We start from the raw sequence: 25674 nt of genomic DNA, 5'->3' as shown, positions 1-25674 counted from the left end.
TCAGTCCAGAGAAAGGAATTCTGTTTTGGTTAGCTGATTCAGCAATTTAGATTTGTTCTGGTTTTGTTTGGTTTTATGTAGTTGGTTTTCCTCACCGAGAGGACAGCACTCTCACTGAAAAATACTACTGGAGGGTGTGTGTGGGTGTGGGTGTGTGACAGTATATGCACTCACCCAGGGTACTTGGTTAGTATCAGGCTAAGATGGTTGATTGTAAGTGGAGCACCAGATAAACGGGAATAATCATGCCTTTGCCCCCCCCCCCCCCCCCCCCCCCCCAACACACATGTTCTTATAGCCTCCTTCTGAATACTATTTGCATTGTTGAGCACTGAAAACACATTCATGATGGACGCTGGCCCTCTTCTCTCCCTTGGCCTCGGGCGCTGCTTCCTCAGTAACTGAGGCCTGGAACAATCATTCATTCTGCCCTGTTTATGACACAGGCTCGCTCTCCCAGACACAGATGGAGGTCAGTCTCTCTCAGCCACGTTGCAGCCGGCAGATGTGCTTCCCACATTTGTCATCTGCATGAAATTGGTGTCATTGAATCCCCCCCGGTACCCACGGTTCGCTTTGTTACCGGCATTGCTGTACAGCGAGGAATGCTGAACTCATTTGCATTTATATGGATGGTTATTGTTGCTACTTATTTTGAACTGATTCACCTCGACACCCACGTTAGATTGAATGTCCAGGTTAGGTTTTGCCGTTGTTTCCAGTTGCATTTCCTTGGGAGAATGGGGTGTGCCCACATACATACCTAAAAGAAATGTACCCTCTGGATGGTCAGGCTGATGTGTGGAAAGGTAGAACCCTGAGAGAGAATACCCAGTTTTTACCCAGTGTGTTTTGGTTGTGGCTGATATGGGGAATCTTCTGGAAATGTGGGGTTTATGGGGAAAATCAATTCCCCATGCACTTGGAGGTTTGTCCTTGAAGGAGTCCAGAACAGATCCTTTGGATAGGTCTTGCCTGATGCAATGGAACACTCAGGGTCATCTGGAGATAGAGAGCGTGATGTTTGCAATTACTGTGGTAGCTGGCTTTGCTGTGACTTCATCCAGCGCTCATTTTCTCCTATGCAAGTTTTGGGCTACGCTAATCACAACAGTTTTGATAGCTCACTGTCCCAGAGTTCACCATTGGCCTCCGACTGAAGTGTGACGCTGTCCAGCAACAGCTGTAATGACTTGGAGTGTGTGGAATTCTCCCTTTTTCCCCCCATTAAAGAAAGAAAGAAAAGGCCAGCACATCTCCCAGATTTTCCTACCCAAAATCAAAAGCTGTCTGTATAATCCCTGCAGTGGCTTCAATATTTAAAACAAAGCAAATGCAAGTGGCCGTCTGGCCGGGTAGAGGGTTCAGTGTTTAGTGGCCTTAAAAAACTGGACAGGATTCTATAGGTGTGTAATGCAACTTGAAGATTGAAATCAGGAACTTTGCTTACAGCAGCATATTCCTGTCAGTGATGGATTAGTTGCAGTAGTGCTCGTGGAAATGACACTCTGAGAACAGCAAAAAGTGTGTGAGCGTGTGAGTGCGCGCATGTGTGCAATGACAGCAGCAGTGCATGCTTTGTTTGTGCACAACATTTGTTTTCATTTTCCGTTCCATGTGGAGAATTTTTCAATGCCATGTCTGTGTACATTTTCCATCGTCTTCATTTTTCCGAAGGCTGCACGCAGTTTAACAGTGACGTCAAGCGTTTTGGCTCGCTCATTCATTCACAAGGTCCCTTTTCCTTGTAAATAAACGAGTGAAAGAAATGTCAAAAACGATAAATGCTCATTGTGACTGCTTGGCCTCTGCTCTGAATAACAGCACAAGCTTGAGGCTGGCTTATCATTGGTATTGTAACGTGAGTTTGCCAGAATGCACCGCTCACTCTCCGAGCCCATCTCTTGCCGTTTTTTTTTCCTTGTGTCCAAGAGCCCTGCATGCAAATTCCAGGGCGAGGCTGCTGGATGTAATTTGCGTGACTGTGTCTGTCAGCACTGGCCCGACCAGAAGCAGCACATGGGCCGTAACAAAGCTGGAAGGAGAACTGACCGACCCTCCCTTTATTTATTATTTTAATTCTCTTTTCATTGTTCATTAAATCTGACAAAAAAGTACTTGTGAGCTTCCCTGTCCTGTGCCCACTGCTAATTGAAGTGAGGACAATAAGGGGAATGGAGGGATTTTAAGTTTGTAACTGACTTGACATGGGTGGGTGTGGTATGTTTGGCATGATGCATTCTACATCATTAATGTTTCTGTTCATCCCTTTGAAGCTGATTGCTTTGCCTGCCCAACCTGCGCAGTCACTGACCTTTTATCATGACCTGTTGTTTTGAGAGTGGACGGATTTATCCTTTAAGACATACTGATATCTCAGGTTGTCACCGCCTGTAGGTAAATTGTATGTAGGTCAGTAGGCCCTCCTAAATTGCTGTATCGATGCATGCCAAATTGCCAAGAAAGTTATGCTCTCATCTCTAATAATTATCTGCTGCTCTGTCCCTCCCAAACCCAGTCTTTTCTTGAACAATTGCATCAGAGTTTTGGTGTGATGGGAATGAGCCAATGAGACCAATAAAGTTTTTAGCTCTTGGCTGCAGTTGCAGACTGTTCGTTTGATCCATAAAAGCCTTTGGTTCAGTTTTGGCTAATTTTGCGGAATTATCTTGGTTGCATGTTTAATGTACATACCTATGAAAACTTGTCAAAATAATACATTCTCAACAGATTTTTTTAGTATCATTTAAAATTTTTCTAACAGGAAAAAAATAAGCAAAACTGAAGGGCAGTTGTTGGCCCTCGGGTGAACTTTTACCATCATTAATCACTTTCTTGGCACGGCAGGCATTTGATTTCAAATAACCACTTTCTGTGTCTCCAGGGAGAGATGGTAGTCTACTGAAACCTCAATGGCAGACACATTTTCTGCTACAGTTGAAGATGCAAATTTCAGATTCAGGGAAATGTTTTGCTGTGTGACTTACGATTCGATGTAGTGGATTTAAGAAATTCCTCTTCCCAGCAGAATAACAAAAGCTTATGCAAAGCAGACATGCCTGATCCTACTTCCGTTCTCTTAAAGGAAAAGTTTTTTTTTTCTTTTCTTAGACTGCTCTGAAAGTACAGACTACCTCGGTTTTTTATTTAAGCCTCAGATTTTTGATTTAAAGTACTTAAAGGCTTTAAATCAAAAGGCTGTTCTTTGCTGTGAATAATCTATTTCCCCAGCCAGCTCATCTGATCCTCTGGGTTGTTTTCTAAATTCAAGACATGGATTTAAAGCCTTAAAATGGGGAATATTGATAGAACCTCTTTGTTCCATTGATCCAGTGTTTTCCACAGAAGCATTCCATCTCTCTGGCAACCCACTGGTGATGGGGAAACTGAGGCTTTATGAGCCCCATAGTGGGTGGGTCTACTGTGTGCTGTCAGTCACTGACTTGTTGGAATTAATCAGAAGGACACTCCTCTTCATCTCAAAACTGTGATTGGTTAAAATCAGCAAATCGTTGATGCCTCAACATGATAGCTCAGCTCATTTTGCAGTTCTCTCCCATCACTACTCGCTAGCTAAAATTATGTCTATAGTCTTTTGCACTGTCAAAAAAGTGATACATTTGCAAAAAAAAAAAACTTATTTTCATTAATTGTGGTGATCCTTAAACTCTCCCAAACCGTGTTTTTGGAGAGGAAAAAAAACATACTTGCAGTTAGTTGAGAGCCAAGGTTTAGGGCGGATGTTACTTGAATCTACACAGCCCCCTTACCGCTGGTTGCACAGATGGAGCAGCAGGACGCCTTTTTTGCGCCACCCTGTAGGCTGTCCTGTGGAATAACGGGGAATTTGTGCATTTGGTTTGCAGTATCCAGGAAGCACGGGAAGCTGATCACGTTCCTGCGCACCTTCATGAAGTCCCGGCCGACCAAGCAGAAGCTGAAGCAGCGGGGGATCCTGCGGGAGCGCGTGTTCGGCTGCGACCTCGGCGAGCACCTCCTCAACTCGGGCCACGACGGTGAGCGCCGCCGCCGCGCAGCTCTGGCACACGCGCCGGGGCTAACGGTGCGCGCGCTCGCCGATGCGTACGCAATCTGGGTGGCTTAAATCTGCTCGCAGACGCTGCTTTCAACAGGCAGTCCACATGATGTAATGATCTGTGAAACTTGCAGTGTGTCTGTGCAGCGCAGGTCTAAAAACAGAAGGATATAGCCCAGAATAAATAATCCTGCAAGTCTTTCGTGCTGACATGGGAATGAGGGGGTGATGGGAGATTGAGGCTACAGGAATGCCCACAATGAACTAATCTGAACCAATCGTAGTGCTTTTCTGTGGAGGCTGAAAGGTGAGCTGAGGACTGACATCACGTGATAGATCAGGGTTGATGAAGCCCTCTTCTCATTCATGTTCTGCCATCCAGGTGGTTTAGAGAGCTGTGAAACTGTTTGAGCTTACTTTTTTCCCCCAAAGTTCAAACTTAAATTTGAGAATTTGGACCTTTGTTTTTGGTCCCGCATTTTGCCATCAGCAAACACACACACACACACACACACACATGAATGATGACAGTTTGGTCTATAACAGATTAGAGTGTTGTTATTATTAAGGCTGGATGTCTGTCATGGAAAATATTGGCTAAAGTCACGGTGCAGTCACGGTCAATTTGTTGAAAACCACTGAGTACTGAAAGAAGTGCCAGAAATCACAGTGCTTAAAAAAAGAAAACATTATTAAATTAATAGATCTCATGTGCTGCAGTGGGAAACAATTGAAATAACATGAATAACTGTTGCAACAGTAACACGTGCCTGAATTTATTTTAAAAAATATCCATTCAGTTGCAAGTTTGATTCGTTGATAGGCTGGTGCACTTAATTGCTTCGGCCAATCAGAGAAAGAAAGAGCATGTTTTTGCCTTTAATTTAGAAGATTGTTGTTAGAAATGGAGCATGCTAAAAATGCATTGCTAATATAATTAAGTAGGGTTACCGTGTCTGTTTTTATTTCTGTAAAGTTTGTTTTGGTGTAACATGTTGTACGCTGCAAGGTTTGAGTCTTTGATGGAGTGCCTGTTGTCACTGGCAACGTTACTGTGACGAGGAATGAGATCTTGGCATCTACGCCGTTGACAGGGGCCATGAAACATCTCAGTGCAACAACCGACTAGGACAGGAATCTTGATCCCAGCGCAGTCCGGCAATATGGTTCAGATGCTTAGGCTATGCAAATCACCCTGGAGACTGTTAAGCTCAAGTGTGATTTGTTAAGCTTCGCAGTTACCATTAAAAAGTGCTGAAAAGTCACAGATAGCACTGACGAAAAATGGCAACAAAAAAAACTCCAAATCTGTGATGCCCGTGACTTCCATAATGAAGACCCGGCCATAATTATTATACATATTGAGCTCAGTTAAATTAGAACTCAAATTCATGCTATGTTGACAGCGTGCCTGTAGGCATTGTATTCATTTGTTGTATTTCCTGCACTATGGCAGGACATTCACTATTCACGGTTGGTCTTGAGCTCAGTAGATGATGAAGCTGAAATTTGTAATGTGTCTCTGAGTTGGTGTTAGTGTTATTTTTGCAAGAGAGAATGGGCCTTTGGATCCTTGGGGATTCTTTTAAGATCCACTAGAGTGATGTGTGAGTGGTTTCCAGAGCCCGTGTGGAGCAGGCGCATAGGTAAATGTTTACTGCTCACAAGGGGTTCTGCGCTCTGCGGTGTAATTCACGCCACGAGTGTAGTTTTATCTCCATTAAAGCGCTCCTCTCTTTGTGTACGCCCCCCAACATGCTGGTATGCTGGTCTCTGAAGCAGAGAGCGTCGTGGCGACCACCCACTAATGCCAGGACTGGACACACCCCCCGGTGGGCCCCACACCATGTTGCCAGGGCAACCTATGAGCATCAAAGGGCTTAAAGTTGGTTTGGAATGGTTAAGAATGCTGTGTTGGAAGATTTCCCCTCCACTGATCACAGACACCTTGCATTCTCTGTTTTTTTTTCTCACTTTTTCTCTCCCTAACTTTCTCTCACTTACTTTCACACTTGCACTCTGTTGTCTGGTTTAGCCACTGTCTTGGTTTTTTTGTTTGTTCTTGTTCTTTTTCCCTTTCGCGTTTTCAAGCATGTGTGATTGATTTGGGTTCATGATAGAAGGCAGTGTAGCACTGTAAAAGGCATGTCAACGGTCTAAATGTTGTACAATTGGAAGGTATTCTCTCTCTGTCGATCCTTTCTCTTCCTCTCCCCCCTCTCTGGCTGTTTAGTTTAACACATCAGTTTCTCTGTGAGGTATTCCAGGGCACTGCCCTCCTCTCCCCCTGACCTTTCTGACAGACTTTGCATGAAACAGGCCTGGGCCTCGTCCACTGCAGAGTCTGCATGTCTTCATGTGTGTCACTGATGAGCTGGAGTAGCCCAACACATGAGAAACGTCTGCTCAGGGATCAGCCTTTGGCTCTGAGCCTTTCCTCTGAGGGATGTTAACTGTTGCAGCCAGGAGTAAGGAGCAGCCCTTTAGATACTCCAGTGTAGTACTGCTGAACATGAACAAAACCCAGGTTAGCCTTCCGTACACAACCCACAAACAGCACACATTAGGCCTGCTTTTCCTCACGTAGCTCACTCACTCAGGTCAGGCACTCTGCACTCCTTCACCACCCGTTCTGTAACTGACAGCTCCCATTGGGTCTGGCCTGTCAGTCATTTAGACTGTTCCCATACACACTGATCCTGATCGCTACCATACACACATCAACATCTCCACACCAGCGCAGCTGAAACTGGAAAATAGGAACTGCTGACATCCTCTGTGTGTGCGTAAGAGACCAGGGAGAGGCAAGGCAGGGCGGAGGTTCAGTTTGTTTATGAAAACCTGTGTTGAGAGCAGGTCTCTCGGCCGCGCCCGTAAGCCAGCAGGGACTACCCGGCTCAGGGTCTTCTCAGGTGCTCTGACTAAGCCGTGCGGTGTTTGGAGTGTATAGTTTCACCAAGAAGTGTGTAGCACCTTTCTCATGAGAGAGGCGCGGCAGCCATTTTGTGCTGGAGAGCTAGCCACGCAGTGTTCACAGTGGAGAAGAGGGGTCCGGCTCAGGGGTACAGTGTGCCAGATTCACAGAACCGGATTGCGCACCCTTTCCATTTGCGATGGTCGTTTTTAGGTTGAGGTTTGAGTTCGTGTTGTACATTTTATGCCCCACATAAAGGCAGCACACTGGCCTGGAGTCCACTCTGTCCCCAGAGCTGTGTGATCTCAGAATGGATGTCTCCAGAGCACGACTTTACCAGTAACACAGCAGAGCCCTGCATGCCCACAGTAACCTGATAAAGGCAGGAAATGGTGTAAATTTAGAGGCATGTCCAGAGCCCACAGGTCACTCACCATCGTAAAGACCACAACTCTTTAACCTTCTGTCACTTTCCAGTCTCCATTGCTTTTCTTTAAATTTTACTTAAATGGCTTACTAATGAAATAAGATTAAACTAAATACATTTTTTAGATTGTGGTTGTTCTTTTTTGTCTAATGTATCAATGTACACTCTTCACTTGAACTCATTTGCAGATTCGTAAACATGCAGAGTTACTAAGTTGAAGTGAAGTGAACAGCTGCACCTCTTAGCCTCGGAATCCTGTGCCTCTGCCCCTAGTTGCTTGGCACTGTAGAAAGCGTTGAAAAGTGTGAGTGGGTTTTAGTTTGGGCTGAGTTTTTCCCCCTCTCCTGTTGGAGGGATGACCTCTTTGCTTGCCCCCTCTCCCCCCCATATCCACTCCTCCTCTTGTGTTATGTGTGGAATTTGGGGAACAGCTGCTTCTCTGAGGGTCTGGGTCTCTGTTGTGATCTGGGGAGGGTGGGTGAGCGCACACACGCACGCACACACACATACACACACAAACGTATGTACACAGGCACACACGCACACACACACAAACGTACATACGCACACGCACACACACACACACACACACACACACACACACACACACTTCTAACTGGGAGAACTGGGCAGGTCAGCAGTCGCACTTGCGTGTGATAGGGGAAGCACACTGTTGAAGTGTGAATGTGGTTCAGAGGAATGGTTAAAAAAACAAGCGGCTATGAATCAGTAATGTGGCCATTGAGTTGTTCCTTGTGGACAGTACAATGTTGTCTTATCTGATAATCTTGTCCAGATAAGGCCAGCAGCACTACCTTGTTTCCTTGATAGCAACCATTGTCCACTAAAAACAGGATCCCCCCCTCCTTTACAAACCCATTTGCATTTGTCTTCCTGACTGGAAAAGGAAGTTGTTGATGATGGATTGAAGGTCTTCCTGCGGACGAAAGCACGTGCGTAACCAATGCCCCAGAGCGGGGGACTGGAGCAGAGAGGAGGAAATTAAAGGCCTCGCTCAGCACAGATCGAGCCAGCGGAGACGGGCGTCTGCCCCAGGCGGCGGCTCAACGCCCTGCTGCTGCGCCTGCGTTCGCAGGGACCCTTATCTAGCGACTGGCTCTACGCCTTTTCTGTCTGTGCCATTTTCCCATCACCCCGAGGGCCCAGCACCTCACTCCCAGGTAAGAATGGCTCCCATTACAAACTCCTCACAGCTCTGCATCTCTGCTCCAGTTCCCCAGGTCCTGAAGAGCTGCACCGAGTTCATAGAGAAGCATGGCATCGTGGACGGGATGTACCGCCTGTCAGGAATCGCCTCCAATATCCAGAAGCTGCGGTAAGACGCGCTGCGTATGCGCTAGGGGAGTGACTTCTAAACGTTTGCTAATCGTTAGCAAAAATGCTAAAACGTTAAGGAACATCTCTGAATGATTAAGCATGTTTTTAAGCTCCGATGTTAGTAAAATGTTTAACCATCTCCTCCTGCAGTGTCCTATAGTGTGCCCTAGGGTGTGTTAATCTGGTGTCCGTTTTGACAATCGAGTGAGGTTGTGATACGGACATGGGGAAAAATGCTGCTTGATCAGCTCTCCAGTGATAACGTTGGCATCTGCTTGCACGCGTGGAAAACCGGCATTCCTCAAAATGTTTCACAAGAGAACTGAAGAGAAAAAAAGTGATAAAGTCAAAATGTAAACTTTCTAACACTGAGCTAACATGCTCTAACGGCACTGGAACAATTCAAGATATAAACGCTCAGTGCCTTTGAAGTTGTCCGCTCTGTACTACCCATCTTATGGTGCATTTGAAGTTCACTCTGTGGCAAATACACACAAATGCACACTTGCATATTCACATTCATGTGTATGTGTGTACATACTCAGTGTTCATACATACAAACACACACTTGTATATGTACCTACATACAGAAACAGTTATGTATATATGCACTCACATGTGTATACGCACAAATGCATGCACTCGCACACAAATGTGAGCTCACACGGTTGTACTCACCTGCATACACGCACAAACACGCACGCACACGCACACACACTGTGCGCACACACATACAGTACTGTGCAAAAGTCTTAGGCACCCTAGATTTTTAAATATAATATATAGTATATATTTGGTCTTAGATGTTTATTTTTTGTTTTCTGCATTAGTGTGTCAGTAGAAAAGAGCAAATTTGAGATTTCCAAACATGAATTTTCCAAAAAATGAAAACATTTTTGTATTTTGTTAAATAAAGTAATATTTTAAGTAATAGACTACTTTTCAGATAAAAACTTGATCTACGGTCTCTGGGATTACCTGGAGAGCCAGAAGCAAGCGAAACAGCCAAAATCTGCAGAAGAACTGTGGCAAGTTCTCCAAAATGCTTGGAACAACCTACCAGCCGATTTTCTTATAAAACTGCCGGACAGTGTACCTAAGAGAATTGATGTAGTTTTAAAGGTGAAGGGTGGTCACACCAAACATTGATTTTATTTCGTTTTTAACTATTTACTGCTCTTTATATTATTTTTTCGATATTTATAACCTTTCATTTCATTATTTTTGAAAGCATCTTAGCTGCACACCATTTGTTTTACAGGTGCCTAAGACTTTTGCACAGTACTGTATATATTAAAGGTCTCAGCTCCTCTGATCTCACTGTCACTGCTCTGTATTTTGTCAGCATGTGATTCCTGATTCAAGGGCCCTTAACACTGAGCTGGAAATTCTTCCATACGCAAATGAGCTCAAGCAAGGCCATAGTTTCAGCAGAAATCTGTGCTTTATATAAGCCCTGCCAGCCACCCCCAACATTATCTCATCTGAGCTCAACGTCCTCCTCGAGTCCCCACCCTAGCCTCAATCCTAAGAATCTGCCACTGAGCACTTTTAGCAGGGAAGTCTTTGCTTTCCTCAGCAGGGGGCTTCCTTTAGGAGCCTGAACACTTAAGGGTGGGCAGGAGGACCATCAGCACAGACACAGTGTCCTTCCTTTAGAAGCCTGAACACTTAAGGGTGGGCAGGAGGACCATCAGCACAGACACAGTGTCCTTCCTTTAGGAGCCTGAACACTTAAGGGTGGGCAGGAGGACCATCAGCACAGACTCAGTGTCCTTCCTTTAGAAGCCTGAACACTAAGAGTGGTCAGGAGGACCATCAGCACAGACACAGTGTCCTTCCTTTAGAAGCCTGAACACTAACGGTGGGCAGGAGGACCATCAGCACAGACACAGTGTCCTTCCTTTAGGAGCCTGAACACTTAAGGGTGGGCAGGAGGACCATCAGCACAGACACAGTGTCCTTCCTTTAGAAGCCTGAACACTAAGAGTGGTCAGGAGGACCATCAGCACAGACACAGTGTCCTTCCTTTAGGAGCCTGAACACTAAGCGTGGGCAGGAGGACCATCAGCACAGACACAGTGTCCTTCCTTTAGGAGCCTGAACACTAAGCGTGGGCAGGAGGACCATCAGCACAGACTCAGTGTCCTTCCTTTAGGAGCCTGAACACTAAGCGTGGGCAGGAGGACCATCAGCACAGACTCAGTGTCCTTCCTTTAGGAGCCTGAACACTAAGCGTGGGCAGGAGGACCATCAGCACAGACTCAGTGTCCTTCCTTTAGGAGCCTGAACACTAAGCGTGGGCAGGAGGACCATCAGCACAGACACAGTGTCCTTCCTTTAGGAGCCTGAACACTAAGCGTGGGCAGGAGGACCATCAGCACAGACTCAGTGTCCTTCCTTTAGGAGCCTGAACACTAAGCGTGGGCAGGAGGACCATCAGCACAGACACAGTGTCCTTCCTTTAGGAGCCTGAACACTAAGCGTGGGCAGGAGGACCATCAGCACAGACTCAGTGTCCTTCCTTTAGGAGCCTGAACACTAAGCGTGGGCAGGAGGACCATCAGCACAGGTGCACAGCTCCTGCTGTCAGCTCTGCTCAGCAGAGAACACGCACCTTCAGGGCAGGCTGCCTTTTAGGCCTGCTGGCGATAGGAAGCCAGCGCAGCGGACGGCGACACGCGCGATCGCGCCGGCCGCGCCTTAACTGAGGCGAGCCGCGGGCCAGAAGCGGCCCTCGCCCTGCCGCCCCGCCGCCCCAGCGTAACACCGGCAGGGGAACGGGCCGCGCTGTCAGTCGGCTTTCACCCGCACGAAGCGGGAGGGTAACAGAGCATGTTGCATCCTGGAGCCGAAGAAGGAGAAGAGAGTCCGTAATGCGGCCATGACTCACCGCCGCCCACCGCTCTTATCAGACTGGAGAGAAGAGCTCTCTGTTCAGAGCTGCTTATCTGCGGCAGACTGCCCGCTATCAGCGGCGCGTAGCGCTAGCGCTCGAGCAGAGTTCGCACTCTGCGGGTGGAAGGGGGCAGTCCTCAACTATTTTCTTGACTGGCTGAGACTTGCAAAAGCATCCTCCTTGTTCCCACCGCTGTGTGGAATTCCAGCACGCCGCACATCGTCCCCAGGTTAACCTTTCAGGTGGTAAAGGAGCTGCCTTCAGACGTTTCGTTCTTGTTTTGACCCCCTTTTCTCAGCTTTCACAGGGTTAGGGTTAGGGTCAGAGCATATTGCTTATGTGGATTATCAGGGCTGTCTGTTCGGGCAGCCTCTGACGTTCTGGGCAGGAAAGTGTGTTCACACTGTTTACAGTTCAGTAGCCCTTTAAGATGACATATATAGTACTGGCATGAAAAATGAATGATTTAAAATGCATATTACTGGGACGTCTTATCTTTTAGACGGTGCCCTTTTATAGATGATGGATCTTTCCCTTTCTCTCTGTCTTTTTCCTCCATCCCTGCTTCTGTTACTCACTCTCCTCTGCCTCCCACTCTTCTTGTTGCTCACTCATTCTCAATCATGCCTTCACTCAACCTTTCCCTCCCCTCCTTTCTCCATTCCTCATGCTTACCCTCTCCCTTTTTCTACTCCCCCCCCCCCCCCACTCCTCCTCTCTCCCTCTTTCCCCCCCACACCCCACCCCCCCAGGCATGAGTTTGACTCGGAGCAGATCCCAGACCTGACGAAGGACGTGTACATTCAGGACATTCACTGCGTGGGGTCACTGTGCAAGCTCTACTTCCGCGAGCTGCCCAACCCCCTCCTCACATACCAGCTCTACGAGAAATTCTCCGTAAGTTCCAGCGCTCAAAAGCACCACCCCGTTCTCGCAGAAACCAGCCCGTGGCGACCCGTATCCCGGCAACGGGAGCATTGTCGAGGTGCAGGGATCAGAGAAAGCTGAGAGTCTTAGGTAATGCCTTTAGTCCTGCAGGAATGAGGCTTCCCCTTCTCAGCCGCCCACACTCTTGCGCACGCGCCCACGCACACTCGCACACGCACGTACACGCACGTACACGCACACGATATGACATATCAAGAGGGTTATATAAATAAGATCATTCTATGGGAAGACTTATACAAGCCATGCAAAATAGACGAGTTTGAATATTTTGCGGTACAATTTCCATAATTTCTTAATCTGTTTCTGCCCCTGACTGCGCGTTTGGCTTTGCTGTACATTGCCACATTGTTGAACGCAAACGGGGCAGGTCATTTTGGGAAGGTGACCGCAGCACACGCAGGGCTGTGCTAGCACACGCGACCTCTCTGTCCGTCTCTCCACCGCCAGTAGAGGCTGCTGGGAACGCACGGAACACCAGGCTGTGGCGCGTGGGGGAAAAGCGCCATTTAAGTGAATAAGAGGAGTCGTTGAGTTGCCAGTGTTTGCTGGTCGTTATGGAAACGGGTGGGTGGAGGAGGTGTGAGTGTGTTCTCCCATCTGCGTCGTCCTCCTGTCCCCCGCCGGGGGGTCCCCCTGCGAGCGGTAAGCACTTTTCAGAGACGGGTGCTGATGCGTGTCGTCCGTCCCCCCCCTCTCCCCCCCGCTCTCTGCAGGAGGCAGTGTCAGCAGCCACAGATGAGGAGCGCCTGATCAAAATCCATGATGTCATCCAGCAGCTCCCTCCACCGCATTACCGGTCAGTGCAGCCCACAGTGCCCTCTCCTGGCTGAAAGGGAGTACTGCGAGCGGTGGATCTGAGCTTACATATTCTTTATCTGTACATGTATATGCTTTGTGACTACGCTGTGTGAAATCCCAAAATTTCTCATGCATTATGAAGTTAATCATTGCCAAGCATTCTTTTTAGAAAATATTTGTGTGTCTATGTCATACTGCAATCTAACAGTCATTACAAAATTGATGATTGATGATGTTTTCCTGTTGGCAGCATCCAGCCAGTTAAGCCGTTAGATGTAAACAGGCTAATGAAGCAGCTCCTTCTGGTGGCTCTAGACATGAATAACCAGTTACACTGCAAACTTCTGAAGAAAAATAAATCGCTGGAACTCCATTGGCTTGGAAAATAAAAATAAAAACATTGGAACTTTGTTGTCACAGCAGACCTTAGTGGTGTAATATATAAACAAGAACACAAAGCTGAATTCAGAGCACAAAGCTTAATTAACTTTCTTCCTCGTTCCAGGACACTTGAGTTCCTCATGCGGCACCTGTCCCATCTGGCGACCTTCAGCTACGTCACGAACATGCACAGCAAAAACCTGGCCATCGTCTGGGCCCCGAACCTGCTGAGGTGAGCCAGCGTGACCTTCCTCGCTCTTACTCCCCGCCCTGACGCCCCCACTCTGACGCCCCCGCTCTGACGCCCCGCTCTTACTCCCCGCCCTTACACCCCGCTCTTACTCCCCGCCCTTACACCCCGCTCTGACGCCCTGCCCTTACACCCCGCCCTTACGCCCCACTCTGACGCCCCTGCCCTTACGCCCCGCCCTTACACCCCGCTCTGACGCCCTGCCCTTACACCCCGCCCTGACGCCCCCGCTCTGACGCCCCTGCCCTTACACCCCGCCCTGACGCCCCCGCTCTGACGCCCCTGCCCTTACACCCCGCCCTTACGCCCCGCCCTGACGCCCCCGCTCTGACGCCCCGCTCTTACTCCCTGCCCTTACGCCCCGCTCTGACGCCCCTGCCCATACGCCCCGCCCTTACGCCCCGCCCTTACACCCCGCTCTGACGCCCCTGCCCTTACACCCCACCCTGACACCCCCGCTCTGACGCCCCTGCCCTTACACCCCACCCTGACGCCCCCGCTCTGACGCCCCTGCCCTTACACCCCACCCTGACGCCCCCGCTCTGACGCCCCTGCCCTTACACCCCGCCCTTACACCCCGCTCTGACGCCCTGCCCTTACACCCCGCCCTTACGCCCCACTCTGACGCCCCTGCCCTTACGCCCCGCCCTTACACCCCGCTCTGACGCCCTGCCCTTACACCCCGCTCTGACGCCCCCGCTCTGACGCCCCTGCCCTTACACCCCGCTCTGACGCCCCGCTCTTACTCCCTGCCCTTACGCCCCGCCCTTACGCCCCGCCCTTACACCCCGCTCTGACGCCCTGCCCTTACACCCCGCTCTGACGCCCCCGCTCTGACGCCCCTGCCCTTACATCCCGCTCTGACGCCCCCGCTCTGACGCCCCCGCCCTTACACCCCGCCCTTACACCCCGCCCTGACGCCCCCGCTCTGACGCCCCGCTCTTACTCCCTGCCCTTACGCCCCGCTCTGACGCCCCTGCCCATACGCCCCGCCCTTACGCCCCGCCCTTACACCCCGCTCTGACGCCCTGCCCTTACACCCCACCCTGACACCCCCGCTCTGACGCCCCTGCCCTTACACCCCACCCTGACGCCCCCGCTCTGACGCCCCTGCCCTTACACCCCGCCCTTACACCCCGCTCTGACGCCCTGCCCTTACACCCCGCCCTTACGCCCCACTCTGACGCCCCTGCCCTTACGCCCCGCCCTTACACCCCGCTCTGACGCCCTGCCCTTACACCCCGCCCTGACGCCCCCGCTCTGACGCCCCGGCCCTTACACCCCGCTCTGACGCCCCGCTCTTACTCCCTGCCCTTACGCCCCGCCCTGACGCCCCCGCCCTTACGCCCCGCCCTTACACCCCGCTCTGACGCCCTGCCCTTACACCCCGCCCTGACGCCCCCGCTCTGACGCCCCGGCCCTTACACCCCGCTCTGACGCCCCGCTCTTTCTCCCTGCCCTTACGCCCCGCCCTGACGCCCCCGCTCTGACGCCCCGCTCTTACTCCCTGCCCTTATGCCCCGCTCTGACGCCCCTGCCCTTACGCCCCGCTCTGATGCCCCTGCCCTTACGCCCCGCTCTTTCCCGCCACGCAGGTCCAAGCAGATCGAGTCGGCCTGTTTCAGCGGCACGGCGGCCTTCATGGAGGTGCGCATCCAGTCGGTGGTGGTGGAGTTCATCCTCAACCACGTGGACGTGCTCTTCAGCCCCAAGCTCAGCTCGCTGATCCGGGAGGGGGCAGGTGGGTGACGGAGCGCTGGGGGGCGAGGGTTGGGCCGGGTGGGTGGGTGGGGAGTGCACGGGGAGGGATGTATGGAGACCCTGGGTCACCTGTCTGGCACCTCTGATTTCCTGTATGATGTGTATGTGAAATGGAAAGTTCATGAAATGGTATTAAGGCCTTCTTCACAATGTAAATAATCAAGACAAGCCTCAGGCTAGTGCAGTGGTTCCCAAAGTTTTTTGGTCAGGCCCCCCTTCAGTAATTGGAAATGTTTTTAAGCCACCCCCCTCCCCTCCCGAAAAAAAAACAGAGAAGCCGAAGGTTAATGCATTATATGGTGGTGACTAATTTAAAATAAAATTAAACGTAGCTAATGCAGCTTTTCTTGGAACGCTGTAGGCAATGTGGTGAAGCCAAGATTGAACAAAAGATAATACAGAACAACAGAGTGGAAGTAGCCTTCCCTGATGACGTCTTTCACACAACAGTTCTCCACGCATGCAGTCATAGTGTTATAGTACTCCTTTCTTTTCTTTCTCATTGCTTTTTCTCACCCTCTTTCTATCTTTTACTATCGCCTTTCCTTTTCTCTCTCTCTCCCTTCCCCTCCACAGGTCACAACTCTTTGTCCCGGCCCAAGTCCCTGCTGGTGTCCTCGCCCTCCACCAAGCTTCTGACCCTGGAGGAGGCCCAGGCTCGAACCCAGGCCCAGATCAACTCCCCCGTCACCGCCGACAGCAAGTACATCGAGGTGGGGGAGGGGCCAGCCGCCCTGCAGGGGAAGTTCCACACCGTCATCGAGTTCCCCATGGAGAGGTACTTCCCTTCTATTTTGGAGTGATATTTCACTGTTAATTAAATGGTAAATGGACTGCATTTATATAGCGCTTTTATCCAAAGATCTTTACAATTGATGCCTCGCATTCACCAGAGCAATTAGGGGTTAGGTGTCTTGCTCAGGGACACTTCGACATGCCCCAGGGTGGGGGATCGAACCGGCAACCCTCCGACTGCCAGACAACCGCTCTTACCTCCTGAGCTATGTCGCCCCTATTACTAATACGAGCTGCTGTTCCCGGCATAATTAAGTTGTTTTATAGAATCCAGTAAACTAAAAGGGCTGTTTTATTAAATGTGAAGTACTAGCTTGCTGCAGAGGTGAGGGATAATTGTTCCAGCTGTACAGTCAGTGCCAATCATGGCAACAGCCAGGACTTTCATCCAATCATGGCACAGCCTGCGAGTTACTGCATGGGTGCGTTGTGGTGTGGATGCTGAATCTCTCGGGCTCCTCACAGGAAAAGGCCCCCAGTGAAGGCCAAGAAGTCTCCGGTGGGCAGCTGGCGCTCCTTCTTCAACCTGGGCAAGTCCTCGTCCATGTCCAAGCGCAAGCTGCAGCGCAACCCCAGCGAGCCCAACGAGCTCAAAGCCATGGCCCTCAGCGGTGAGCTCTCGCCCCGCCCCCCCGGCCAACCGACCAGTCGTCACGCACCAGGCTTCCTCTGCCAGGAGTGCCATTCTTGTGATGCCAGAGCCCCTCTCTCTCCTTGTTTCCCAGGTGGCAGAGGGGACACAGGAACTCTAAGATCAGCCAAAAGCGAAGAGTCTCTCAGCTCTCTACACAATGTGGATGGTGAGCAGACACGTTTGTATTTTCACACACTTTGAGATGCAAACTCATTTTGTAGTGGCACTGGTCCTGTCTTTGTCTGACAGATGAGAAAGATTAGCTAAGTTACAGACTTGTATGTAACTGTATTGTGTGTTTACTTTGTATTTACTGGTATTTGTGTCCCTTGCAGGCGAATCCAAGGTGTACAGGCCGCGGAGGCCCCGGTCTAGCAGCGACGCCCTGTCCGCCTCCTTTAACGGGGAGCTGCTGGACAGGCAGCAGTGCAACTCCTACGACAACCTGACCCAGGGCGAGAGTGACGGGGACGAGGGCCCCCTCCGCGTGCCTGCTCTCATCTCGCCCCCCCCGCTCCAGCGAGGAGGTGGACCTGAGCCCCCCGGACATCGGCATGGCCTCGCTGGACTTCGACCCCATGTCCTTCCAGTGCAGCCTGCCCGCGGCCGAGCCCGCCTTCCCCGCGCCCGAATCGCCCGCAGGGGGCGGGGCCAGGGGCTCGGAGCCCGCCTCCCCCTCCCCGGAGAAGTTTGCCTGCCCCTTCCTGTCCCCCGACCTCAGCCCGGCGCTGGGGGAGAAGGGGGCCGCCGCCTCCTCCTCCTCCTCCTCCATGGCCAGGAAGCCGGCGCGAGCCCCGTCCCCCAAATCTAGCCGAAAGCCCGTCGTTTCGGAGGCCGCCTCCGAGGGCGCGGGGCCGACATGGGACGCCGGGCGGCCGGGGTCCTGGGACCCCACGGGAGGGGGGGGGTGCTGCCGCCCCGCGCCCTCGGAGCCGGGGAGCGACGGCTGCCAGTACCAGCTGCTCTACCAGCTCTCCAGCGCCGGTGGCCCAGAGAGCCGGGACCCAGCCGGCGCCGACCGCCCCGAGCCCGGCCTCCCCGAGCCCAGCCGCCCCGCCTGCGGTCAGAAGCAGCCAGGTTAGTGGGCTCTGCTGTGCCCCAGTGAGCAGCCGCATTGTCTATCAGTACATTTCTTTCAGCAAAAAAACTAAACAAAACAAACAAAAAAGCATCTTTGGATAAGTGTGTCGCTGTGAAGGTGTTTCGTTTCTGTTGGGCGCCGGTGTCCTTCAGCAGGGCAGAGTACTTTTTTTTCTCCCCCCTTTTGCTTTTGCTCTGGTTCTTAAACGCTATGCATGGGAGCGTTCGTTGTTCGCAGGGTCCCTGGTGCAGGTGAGCTCAGGAAAAGAACAGGGAACCTTCACGTTCTTAGCTCCCCCTCCTCTCCTCCCCACCCCCCTTCCTGCTCTGCCTTGCCGATTGCCCACCGCCAACTTCCGTTCCCCCTGTTTTGTCCCTCCTCAGGAGCCGTAGTTCTGGACTCTCCACAGGGCCTTGCCCCCGTCAGCTCAGTGTCCCTCCTCCCTCCTCCTCCCCCTCCGAAAAACGCCGCCCGCATGCTGGCCCTGGCTCTGGCCGAGTCCGCGCAGCAGGCGGCCATCTTGTCCCAGAGGAGACCCTCCGCGCCCCCGACACCCGTCTCCCCCCTCAGGCCCGAGGGCCCGCTGGACTTCCTGGAGTGGCCGCCCCCACCCCCCGTCCAGCCCCCCACAACCCCCGAGGAGCCGGCCCCCGCCACCACGGACGCCCCTCCGGCCCCGGTTGTCTCCACGCACATAGAGAGCCAGGCACCAGTCACCAAAGACAGGTCACCCACCACCGCCACCGCCTGTGCCAGCCAAGAGTTCAGCGGCTTCGACGGTATCGGTGTCACAACGGCACCGCCCAGCCAGTGTACCGCCACCCCCACCAGCCCCCCAGCCTGCGCGTCCCCCCCCCAGAGGAGCCCAGAGAGGCCACAGCCTGCTGCAGGCCAGGTCCCCAGCAGTGGACCCCCTGCAGCCACCTGCAAGGAGGCTGGGCCTGCATTACAGAGGGGCACAGAAGTAAGTGACAGATTATTAGCAGGGCGTAAAGATGTTACCCAGAATCATGAATCGCCAAAACTTTTTGCGTTAGACTGAGTTGACATAGAATGTAGCTAAATTAAACATTTTTAGTGTTTACTTACTAATTTTTGAAGACAGCTGTAGACTTGATTTTTGGCCTTTCCCAACCTGGTTTAGAGGAAACTGAGTGGCATCTTATTTAATTTGAGGCCATTTAGATTTAGAAAGTGAATTTTGCAGTTCAGCTGACAGCCTGCCTTGCGTCTGTTCCATTCCAGATTCAGGAGAGTGGAACCGTGCTGCTGCCAACGCTCCAGAAGCCTATCCCAGAACAGCCAATCACAGCCGCGCAGCCCGAGCCCATTTCCTGGGGGACCCCGGTCACTCCCGCTCCCTCGGACCCTGCTGAGAAGCCGTGGGAGGCCATACAGCCAGACCACCGGCAGGCGGAGCCGGTCCTGCTCTACCACACCCACGGGACCACGCCCCCTGCCCCGCCGGTTCGTTCCATCGAAAGCAAGCTGGCAACCGCCGCCCTGTCGCGCGCCGAGGCCGCCAACGCCTCCAACTTCCACGCCATCCTGGCGGAGGCCTCCATGCCGGCCTCGGTGGAAGAGGCCCTCCCTCACCCGCCCCCGCGCAAGTCCTCCACCCACCAGCCGGCCTACCTGTACCACCCGGAGCCCATGATGGAGGCCGCGGGTGAGCCCTACTACCACCAGAGGGCCGTCCCGGCTGGGCAGGGCACTCTGGGGTACCACCACTACCGGCCGGACAGCGTGCCCCCGCACGCGTCCTACGTGTCCAAGTCTGAGCCGCAGATCCCCTACAGCGCCCGCGTGGACAGCCGCTACGCCACGCTGGGGCCCAGGTCCTTCCACCACTCCATGAAGTCCCGGACCCCTCACCGGGGGGGGGAGTACGTCCACGGGCACGCCGGGCACCCGGGGCACCACCCGCAGGGGTACGGCCCCATGGACGGGGCCACCGTGTACCCCACCATCCGCCGGGTGCACTCCCTGCACGTGCCCCCCAGCGCCGCCATCCGCTCGGTCCCCATCTCGCGCACCGAGGTGCCCCCGGACGACGAGCTCTTCTACTACCAGCGGCCCGCGCACCAGTGCAAGCCCTACGCGCCGGCGCCGCAGGCCGACTACCACGTCACCCAGCTGCAGCCGTACTTCGAGAACGGGCGCGTGCAGTACCGCTACAGCCCCTACTCGGGCGCCGGCCCCCTGGACGCGCCCTACTACGACGTGGACCCCTACGGGACCATCCGCCTGCGCCACTTCCACTCCTTCAGCGCCCGCGACCTGGCGCCGCACCTCGGCCGAGCGGGCGGCAAGACGGGCGGCTACCACTACCTGTCCCGCCACGTGCTGCCGGCGGGCAAGGAGCACAGCTTCGTGAGCCGCGACATGCCCCCGTCCCACGGCGGGACGAAGGGGGCCGCCTTCTACCTGGCCTGGGACCCGGAGGAGGCGGACCGGCTGCGCGTGCACTCCATCCGGCGGGAGAGCAGGGCCCGGCAGAAGGCCAAGGGGCCCGTCATGTCCCAGTACGACAACGTGGGACCCTTCCCGGGGCCCGCCGAGCTGGGGAGCCTGGAGGTCCTGCACCTGCGCAGCAAGTCGGACCCCGGGAAAGTGGTGCTCATGGCCCCCGGCGCCGAGGGGAAGGAGGGCCGCTACGCCCCCCGGCACATGCACTCCGACCCCGAGGCCCTGGTGTACATGGAGACGGAGAAGCACTGCCAGGGCAACGGGACGGGGGACAGGTCGGCCCTGCCCTCGAAGGAGAGGAGCTCCAGGATGGGCGGGCGGGACCACCCGGCCCAGCCCTCGGCCCAGGCCGCGCCCCCTCCCCCCCCACGGCACCTCCCTCAGCAGCCTGAGCCGCTCCGCCCCGAACCCAAGAGCGACGCCGCCGACGGCCGGCACTGGCCAGAGCGGCATGCCGGCAGGCCCAAACCCTCGAGCGGCTACACCGACGAAGAGCCGCCACCGGCCGTGCCGTCCGCCAAGCCGGCCGCTCCCCCCAAACCTGAGCGCTCGCACGCCGCCCGAGAGCGACCGCTCTACCACCCGCCCAACCCCCAGCCCCACCCGCACCTGCCGGACAACCCAGAGCGGGGAGAGCACGGCGGGGCCTACCCGTGCCACGCCCACAACCAGAGACACAGCACCATGACCGTGATGTCCCACTACGACAACCTGGACGACTACCAAGCCACACCTCAGCCCCCGCAAACTCAGACGCCGACTCCCGCGCCCGCCCGAGGGGGTGCCAGCACGTTCCCCCCGCCCCCCAACAACAACAGAGCGTACTCCACCGCGCTGGGGCAGGGGGCTTTTGTTGCAGCAGAGCTGTCCATGCAGAGGCCTGAGGCAGAGGTACGCGCAGAGTGATGGGCCACAAGAGGGCGCTACAGAGATTAAAAGGTCACAGGAAATTGGGAATAAAACGCAGCAGCCTCTGCAGGACAGTGGACTGACTGTCTCCTGATCATTTATGTTCATTTTTTTGTATTTTTAATGAAATGTAAAGAAAATGGGGAAAAAATATATATTGCAGACTTTTTACTGAAGTGAATGTACCATAAATTTCTTCCATTGTCTAAAATGCCACACAGCTGTGACTTATGAATAATGGGTGATCATATATAATTGTGTGTATGTGTGTGTGAGTGTGTATATACATATATGTATGTATATTTGTAGTGTATGTATGTGTATAACAAAAGGGTACAGCAAATGGAAAACAAAATGTATGTTATAAAAAAAACTACTGGCTATAAGGGATTTTTAGTTTTCAAATTTTTTTTGGGAGGGTTTTGGGTGGGGTAATGGGGATTAAAATTTTCGCATTTCAGAAATGCATGCACATCATTTCTTGCAGAACAGTTCTGTGTACGTTGATTTCCGGTGTGTACTTCCTGGATGTTACACGTTGTCAAGGGAGACCTGTGTATGTCATCATGCCTCTCCCATTTTGTGTGTGTACATGACCAGTCCCAATGGCTCACCATCAGTAAATCACTGCCGCATTGGGTTCAGGAGCATATTAATCAGTACACAACTGGACTGACGTAGTTCTTTAAGGTGGCACAGTCACCACTTAGGTGTAACTTAACCTGTTTACTCAGTGACTTAATGCAGTTTTGAATCTCCGTTGTAATTTTGGAATAAAACTTGTGTTTCTGTCCAGTCTAATTTTAAAATTGCAATGCCTTGGGTAATAATTGGTTCACTTTACTGCAAGGAGGACCAAACACTCGTTGTGAAGCTTTTGCTTGAGCATTTGAGGGAGGGAGAGAGTATTAACCACAGATGTTAAAGAATAGTTCTAAAAAAAAAACTGTGCTGAATATTTAGTTTTATTTCAGGGCAATTACCTTTTTTCAAAGGACTTGAATGGACTCGAAACTAAATAAATATTGAATAAATGTAACCCCTAAAATGAAACTGAATTTAATTCCTTCTTCACAACTGACTTCAAATTATTAACCATATTTAATATAAGTAAAACTTTTCTGCTGACATCCAGTGCAGTCCGTAAGTATTTGGACAGTGACACATTTTTTGTTTTGGCTCTGTACTTCAGCACATTGTGATATCAAATTAAATCATGAACATGAGGTTAAAGTGCAGACTGTCAGTTTTAATTAAGGGTATTTGCATCCATATTGATAACGCAATGTAGGAATTAGTCCTTTTAATACATAGTCCCCCAAGTTATCGTCTTCCCATAATTTGTCTAAACAATTTGAAAACCCAACCAATGAATGCCCCACAACTTGATAAAATTTGCAACTGAAAGTTGAGCCACCTTTCTGTCAAATGCAAAAACTCCTCAGTTACTGGTAAGAAACCTGAAGTATAATGTAAAGGGGTGGGTGAAAACCCACTGCTGCATCACCTGCAGCTAAGATGTTCTCCACAAAGCTATTTCCTAGAAACTTAAGAGTTAACAAAAAATGTAAGTGGTGCTAAAACAGTCCACGATATATCCACACTTTGATACCAAACCATAAATAGACTAGCTATGTAAACAAATGGATTGGTTTCATGCGTTTGGCCGTGTCTATTGTAACCCCATTTTGTTAACCCTCAATTCGTACTGCAGTTTTATGCATGTAGTCCCCCTTTTTATTTTTTGAAGTACATCAGACACACATCCAAATTAGGCATTAATATGGACATTAGATTCAGCACTCCTTATCTGCTGAAAACCAAAACACATAAAAAACAAATACAGATACATATTAGACACAAAATTTTATGGTAATTTAACTTAATGGTAATTGTTTTTTTACCCACAAATAAAATGTAAACAATTATATTTTCCTTGGTGGTCAACCAGTATGAATGTACATATCCCACACACCAGTGGCTTTTAGGTTCTGCTTACTGGAAGCCACTCAAAACTGCATGGAAACAGAACACAAATCTGCAGCAAGGCGATGAACATCTTTTGAGACCAAGTGAGTAACTTTAATGTAATCTAATGTGCATAAAGATTCTGGCACTAAGTATGAGATTCTCCATAAGAGCATTCAGTTCATGACCCTATGTCAATTCAATTCGTATTTTAATATATGTGCAGATCATTGAGAAGTTTACGGAAACATAAAAGTCATTCTGTTCCTTAGGTGATTACAGCGCGTACCATGTCATGCAGCTCGAAATGTCAAGTTGTCGGACATCATCTCGTATGGCATAGTAACTCAGGGTCTCGGTGGTAAAGTGTCGTGGATTTATTTGATTTGTTAGTTTCCGGAATTTGGAGTATTTTCATGGAGACTTTGTAGCGCTAAATCCGACCATTTCATTTCCTGTTCTTTCACTGATTCCGTGGATCCACCATTGTCTTGCTCTGCTTCAGGGAGTTCACTCTAAAACGAGAATGGAACAGCATTAACATTGGTCAATGTGAGTAGAGAACTATATCTGCAATTTAATTATTTCAGTTTTAGGCCCCTAGGGCATGTTAACAGCAACTTAACATGCCCTATACCAGGGCTGGCCAACCCTGTTCCTGGGGATCTACCGTCCTGTAGATTTTCACTCCAACCCTCACAAAGCACACTTCATTCACCAGTCTTGAGTAAAATTAGGTGTGCCAAATTAAGGTTGGAGTGAAAACCTACAGGACTGCAGATCTCCAGGAAGAGGGCTGGCCTATACAATGCGCTAGACCAGTGGTGCCCAATCATGTGCCATGGAGGGCCAAGAATATGCAGGTTTTCCTTTATATGCCTTCAGCGCTTCACCTGCTGATGTCAAATTGGTTCCCTCCTCTCTGGTTAAGTTTGTCAATTTACGATTAACGTTACTATACTACAGTGCTGCCGAACCCTGTTCCTGAAGATCTACCATCCTGTAGGTTTCCATTTCAATCCTAATTTGGGATCTATAACTCTTGAATGAGATGTGCTTTGTTAGGGTTGGAGTGAAAAACTACAGGACGGTAGATCTCCAGGAACAATGTTGGGCAGCCGTGATATGTACAAATCTACACAGTTGGTTATTGTATAAGTCGCTTCTTAGGTACCGTACGACCCACAGGTTCCGGAATTAGACGTGATAAATGGCGTTTGTAGTTGACATGATATGACTTATTTCAGCACCTAGCGAACGCAAGCAGATAAATAATCGGTTAGCTAGCGAGCTAAAGGATTTCCTAGAGTTGTCTAAGTCGGCTTTTGGTCAAATCAACAGCTACTGTTACTTGACTAGCTACCTAGCAACTTTGGTTTCTAGATTAGCTCTGTGTAAATGAACCAGCCAAGCCAGCACGCTATATATGTGTGAGCAAAGAAGAATTAACGGTAAATAGGTTAAAGAGACACCTATTGCCTAGCTAACGCCACTTACCAGTGGGATCGTGACATCCTCGTAAGGCAAGCGGTCCTCTCTCCAGGCATCATCGGTGAGATCAAGGACCCTTCCATCTCTCTGAACTTCGCTGTCCATCCTAAGCTGGCACGGCAGAAACCAATCATACACCAATGTGAAGATTTCGCTGTTAATACTGGACTTAAACACTCCACAGGACCTCCGATTTAGCTTAAACCCAGAAATCTAGGCAGCCTAGTAGTGGGGATATCGGGTTAACACACTGCGCGTTTTCACATGATCGAACTGGTCGCTGAAGTTGTACGTCACTAAGCATTTCCGCTCGTTTGAGCCCTTCAAAATAAATCCGGGAAAAAGAACGAAATTACCCGTGCTTCAAAATAATTTATGTTTGCTAACTAGTTTACAATGGCTTGTGTTCTGTTGAATGAATAATTATACACCGATTAAATAAGTGTTATTTTTGTCTTTTCTGAACTGTGATACTACTATTCGTAACCAATGTGGTAGTTATGTGTCTTTAAATGTTTAGCAAGCCCTTGCACCATGATCAGACCAGGCTACTGTCCAATCAAATGAAAAGAAAC

The 25674-nt window shown here is 51.1% G+C and overlaps 2 protein-coding genes across 2 annotated transcripts in view; one reads left to right on the top strand and one right to left on the bottom strand.

Moving 5' to 3' along the window:
- The window catches only part of arhgap32b (Rho GTPase activating protein 32b), a 121069-nt gene extending 98376 nt beyond the window's left edge, over positions 1-22693 (top strand). Inside the window, 13 exon segments of the mRNA XM_035432677.1 lie at positions 3867-4016; positions 8611-8713; positions 12367-12511; positions 13276-13358; positions 13866-13973; positions 15587-15732; positions 16329-16530; positions 17013-17158; positions 17273-17347; positions 17517-17691; positions 17693-18258; positions 18646-19226; positions 19508-22693. Coding sequence (XP_035288568.1) covers positions 3867-4016; positions 8611-8713; positions 12367-12511; positions 13276-13358; positions 13866-13973; positions 15587-15732; positions 16329-16530; positions 17013-17158; positions 17273-17347; positions 17517-17691; positions 17693-18258; positions 18646-19226; positions 19508-21637 — 4610 coding nt within the window. The 3' untranslated portion in view covers positions 21638-22693.
- Positions 22694-22928: 235 nt separating this feature from the next.
- anapc13 (anaphase promoting complex subunit 13) lies at positions 22929-25566 on the bottom strand. The gene is made up of 2 exons (XM_035432678.1): positions 25106-25566; positions 22929-24123 (listed from the first exon to the last, which is right to left on the bottom strand). The coding sequence occupies exons 1-2, from the start codon at positions 25202-25204 to the stop codon at positions 23998-24000; spliced, it is 225 nt and encodes a 74-aa protein (XP_035288569.1). The 5' UTR covers positions 25205-25566; the 3' UTR covers positions 22929-23997.
- Between the last annotated feature and the right edge of the window lie 108 nt (positions 25567-25674).

The sequence above is a fragment of the Anguilla anguilla genome, chromosome 9, assembly GCF_013347855.1.
Source record: "Anguilla anguilla isolate fAngAng1 chromosome 9, fAngAng1.pri, whole genome shotgun sequence".
NCBI lineage: Eukaryota > Metazoa > Chordata > Actinopteri > Anguilliformes > Anguillidae > Anguilla > Anguilla anguilla.
Note: the sequence above shows the minus strand (reverse complement) of the source record. Positions and strands in the feature narration are given on the sequence as shown.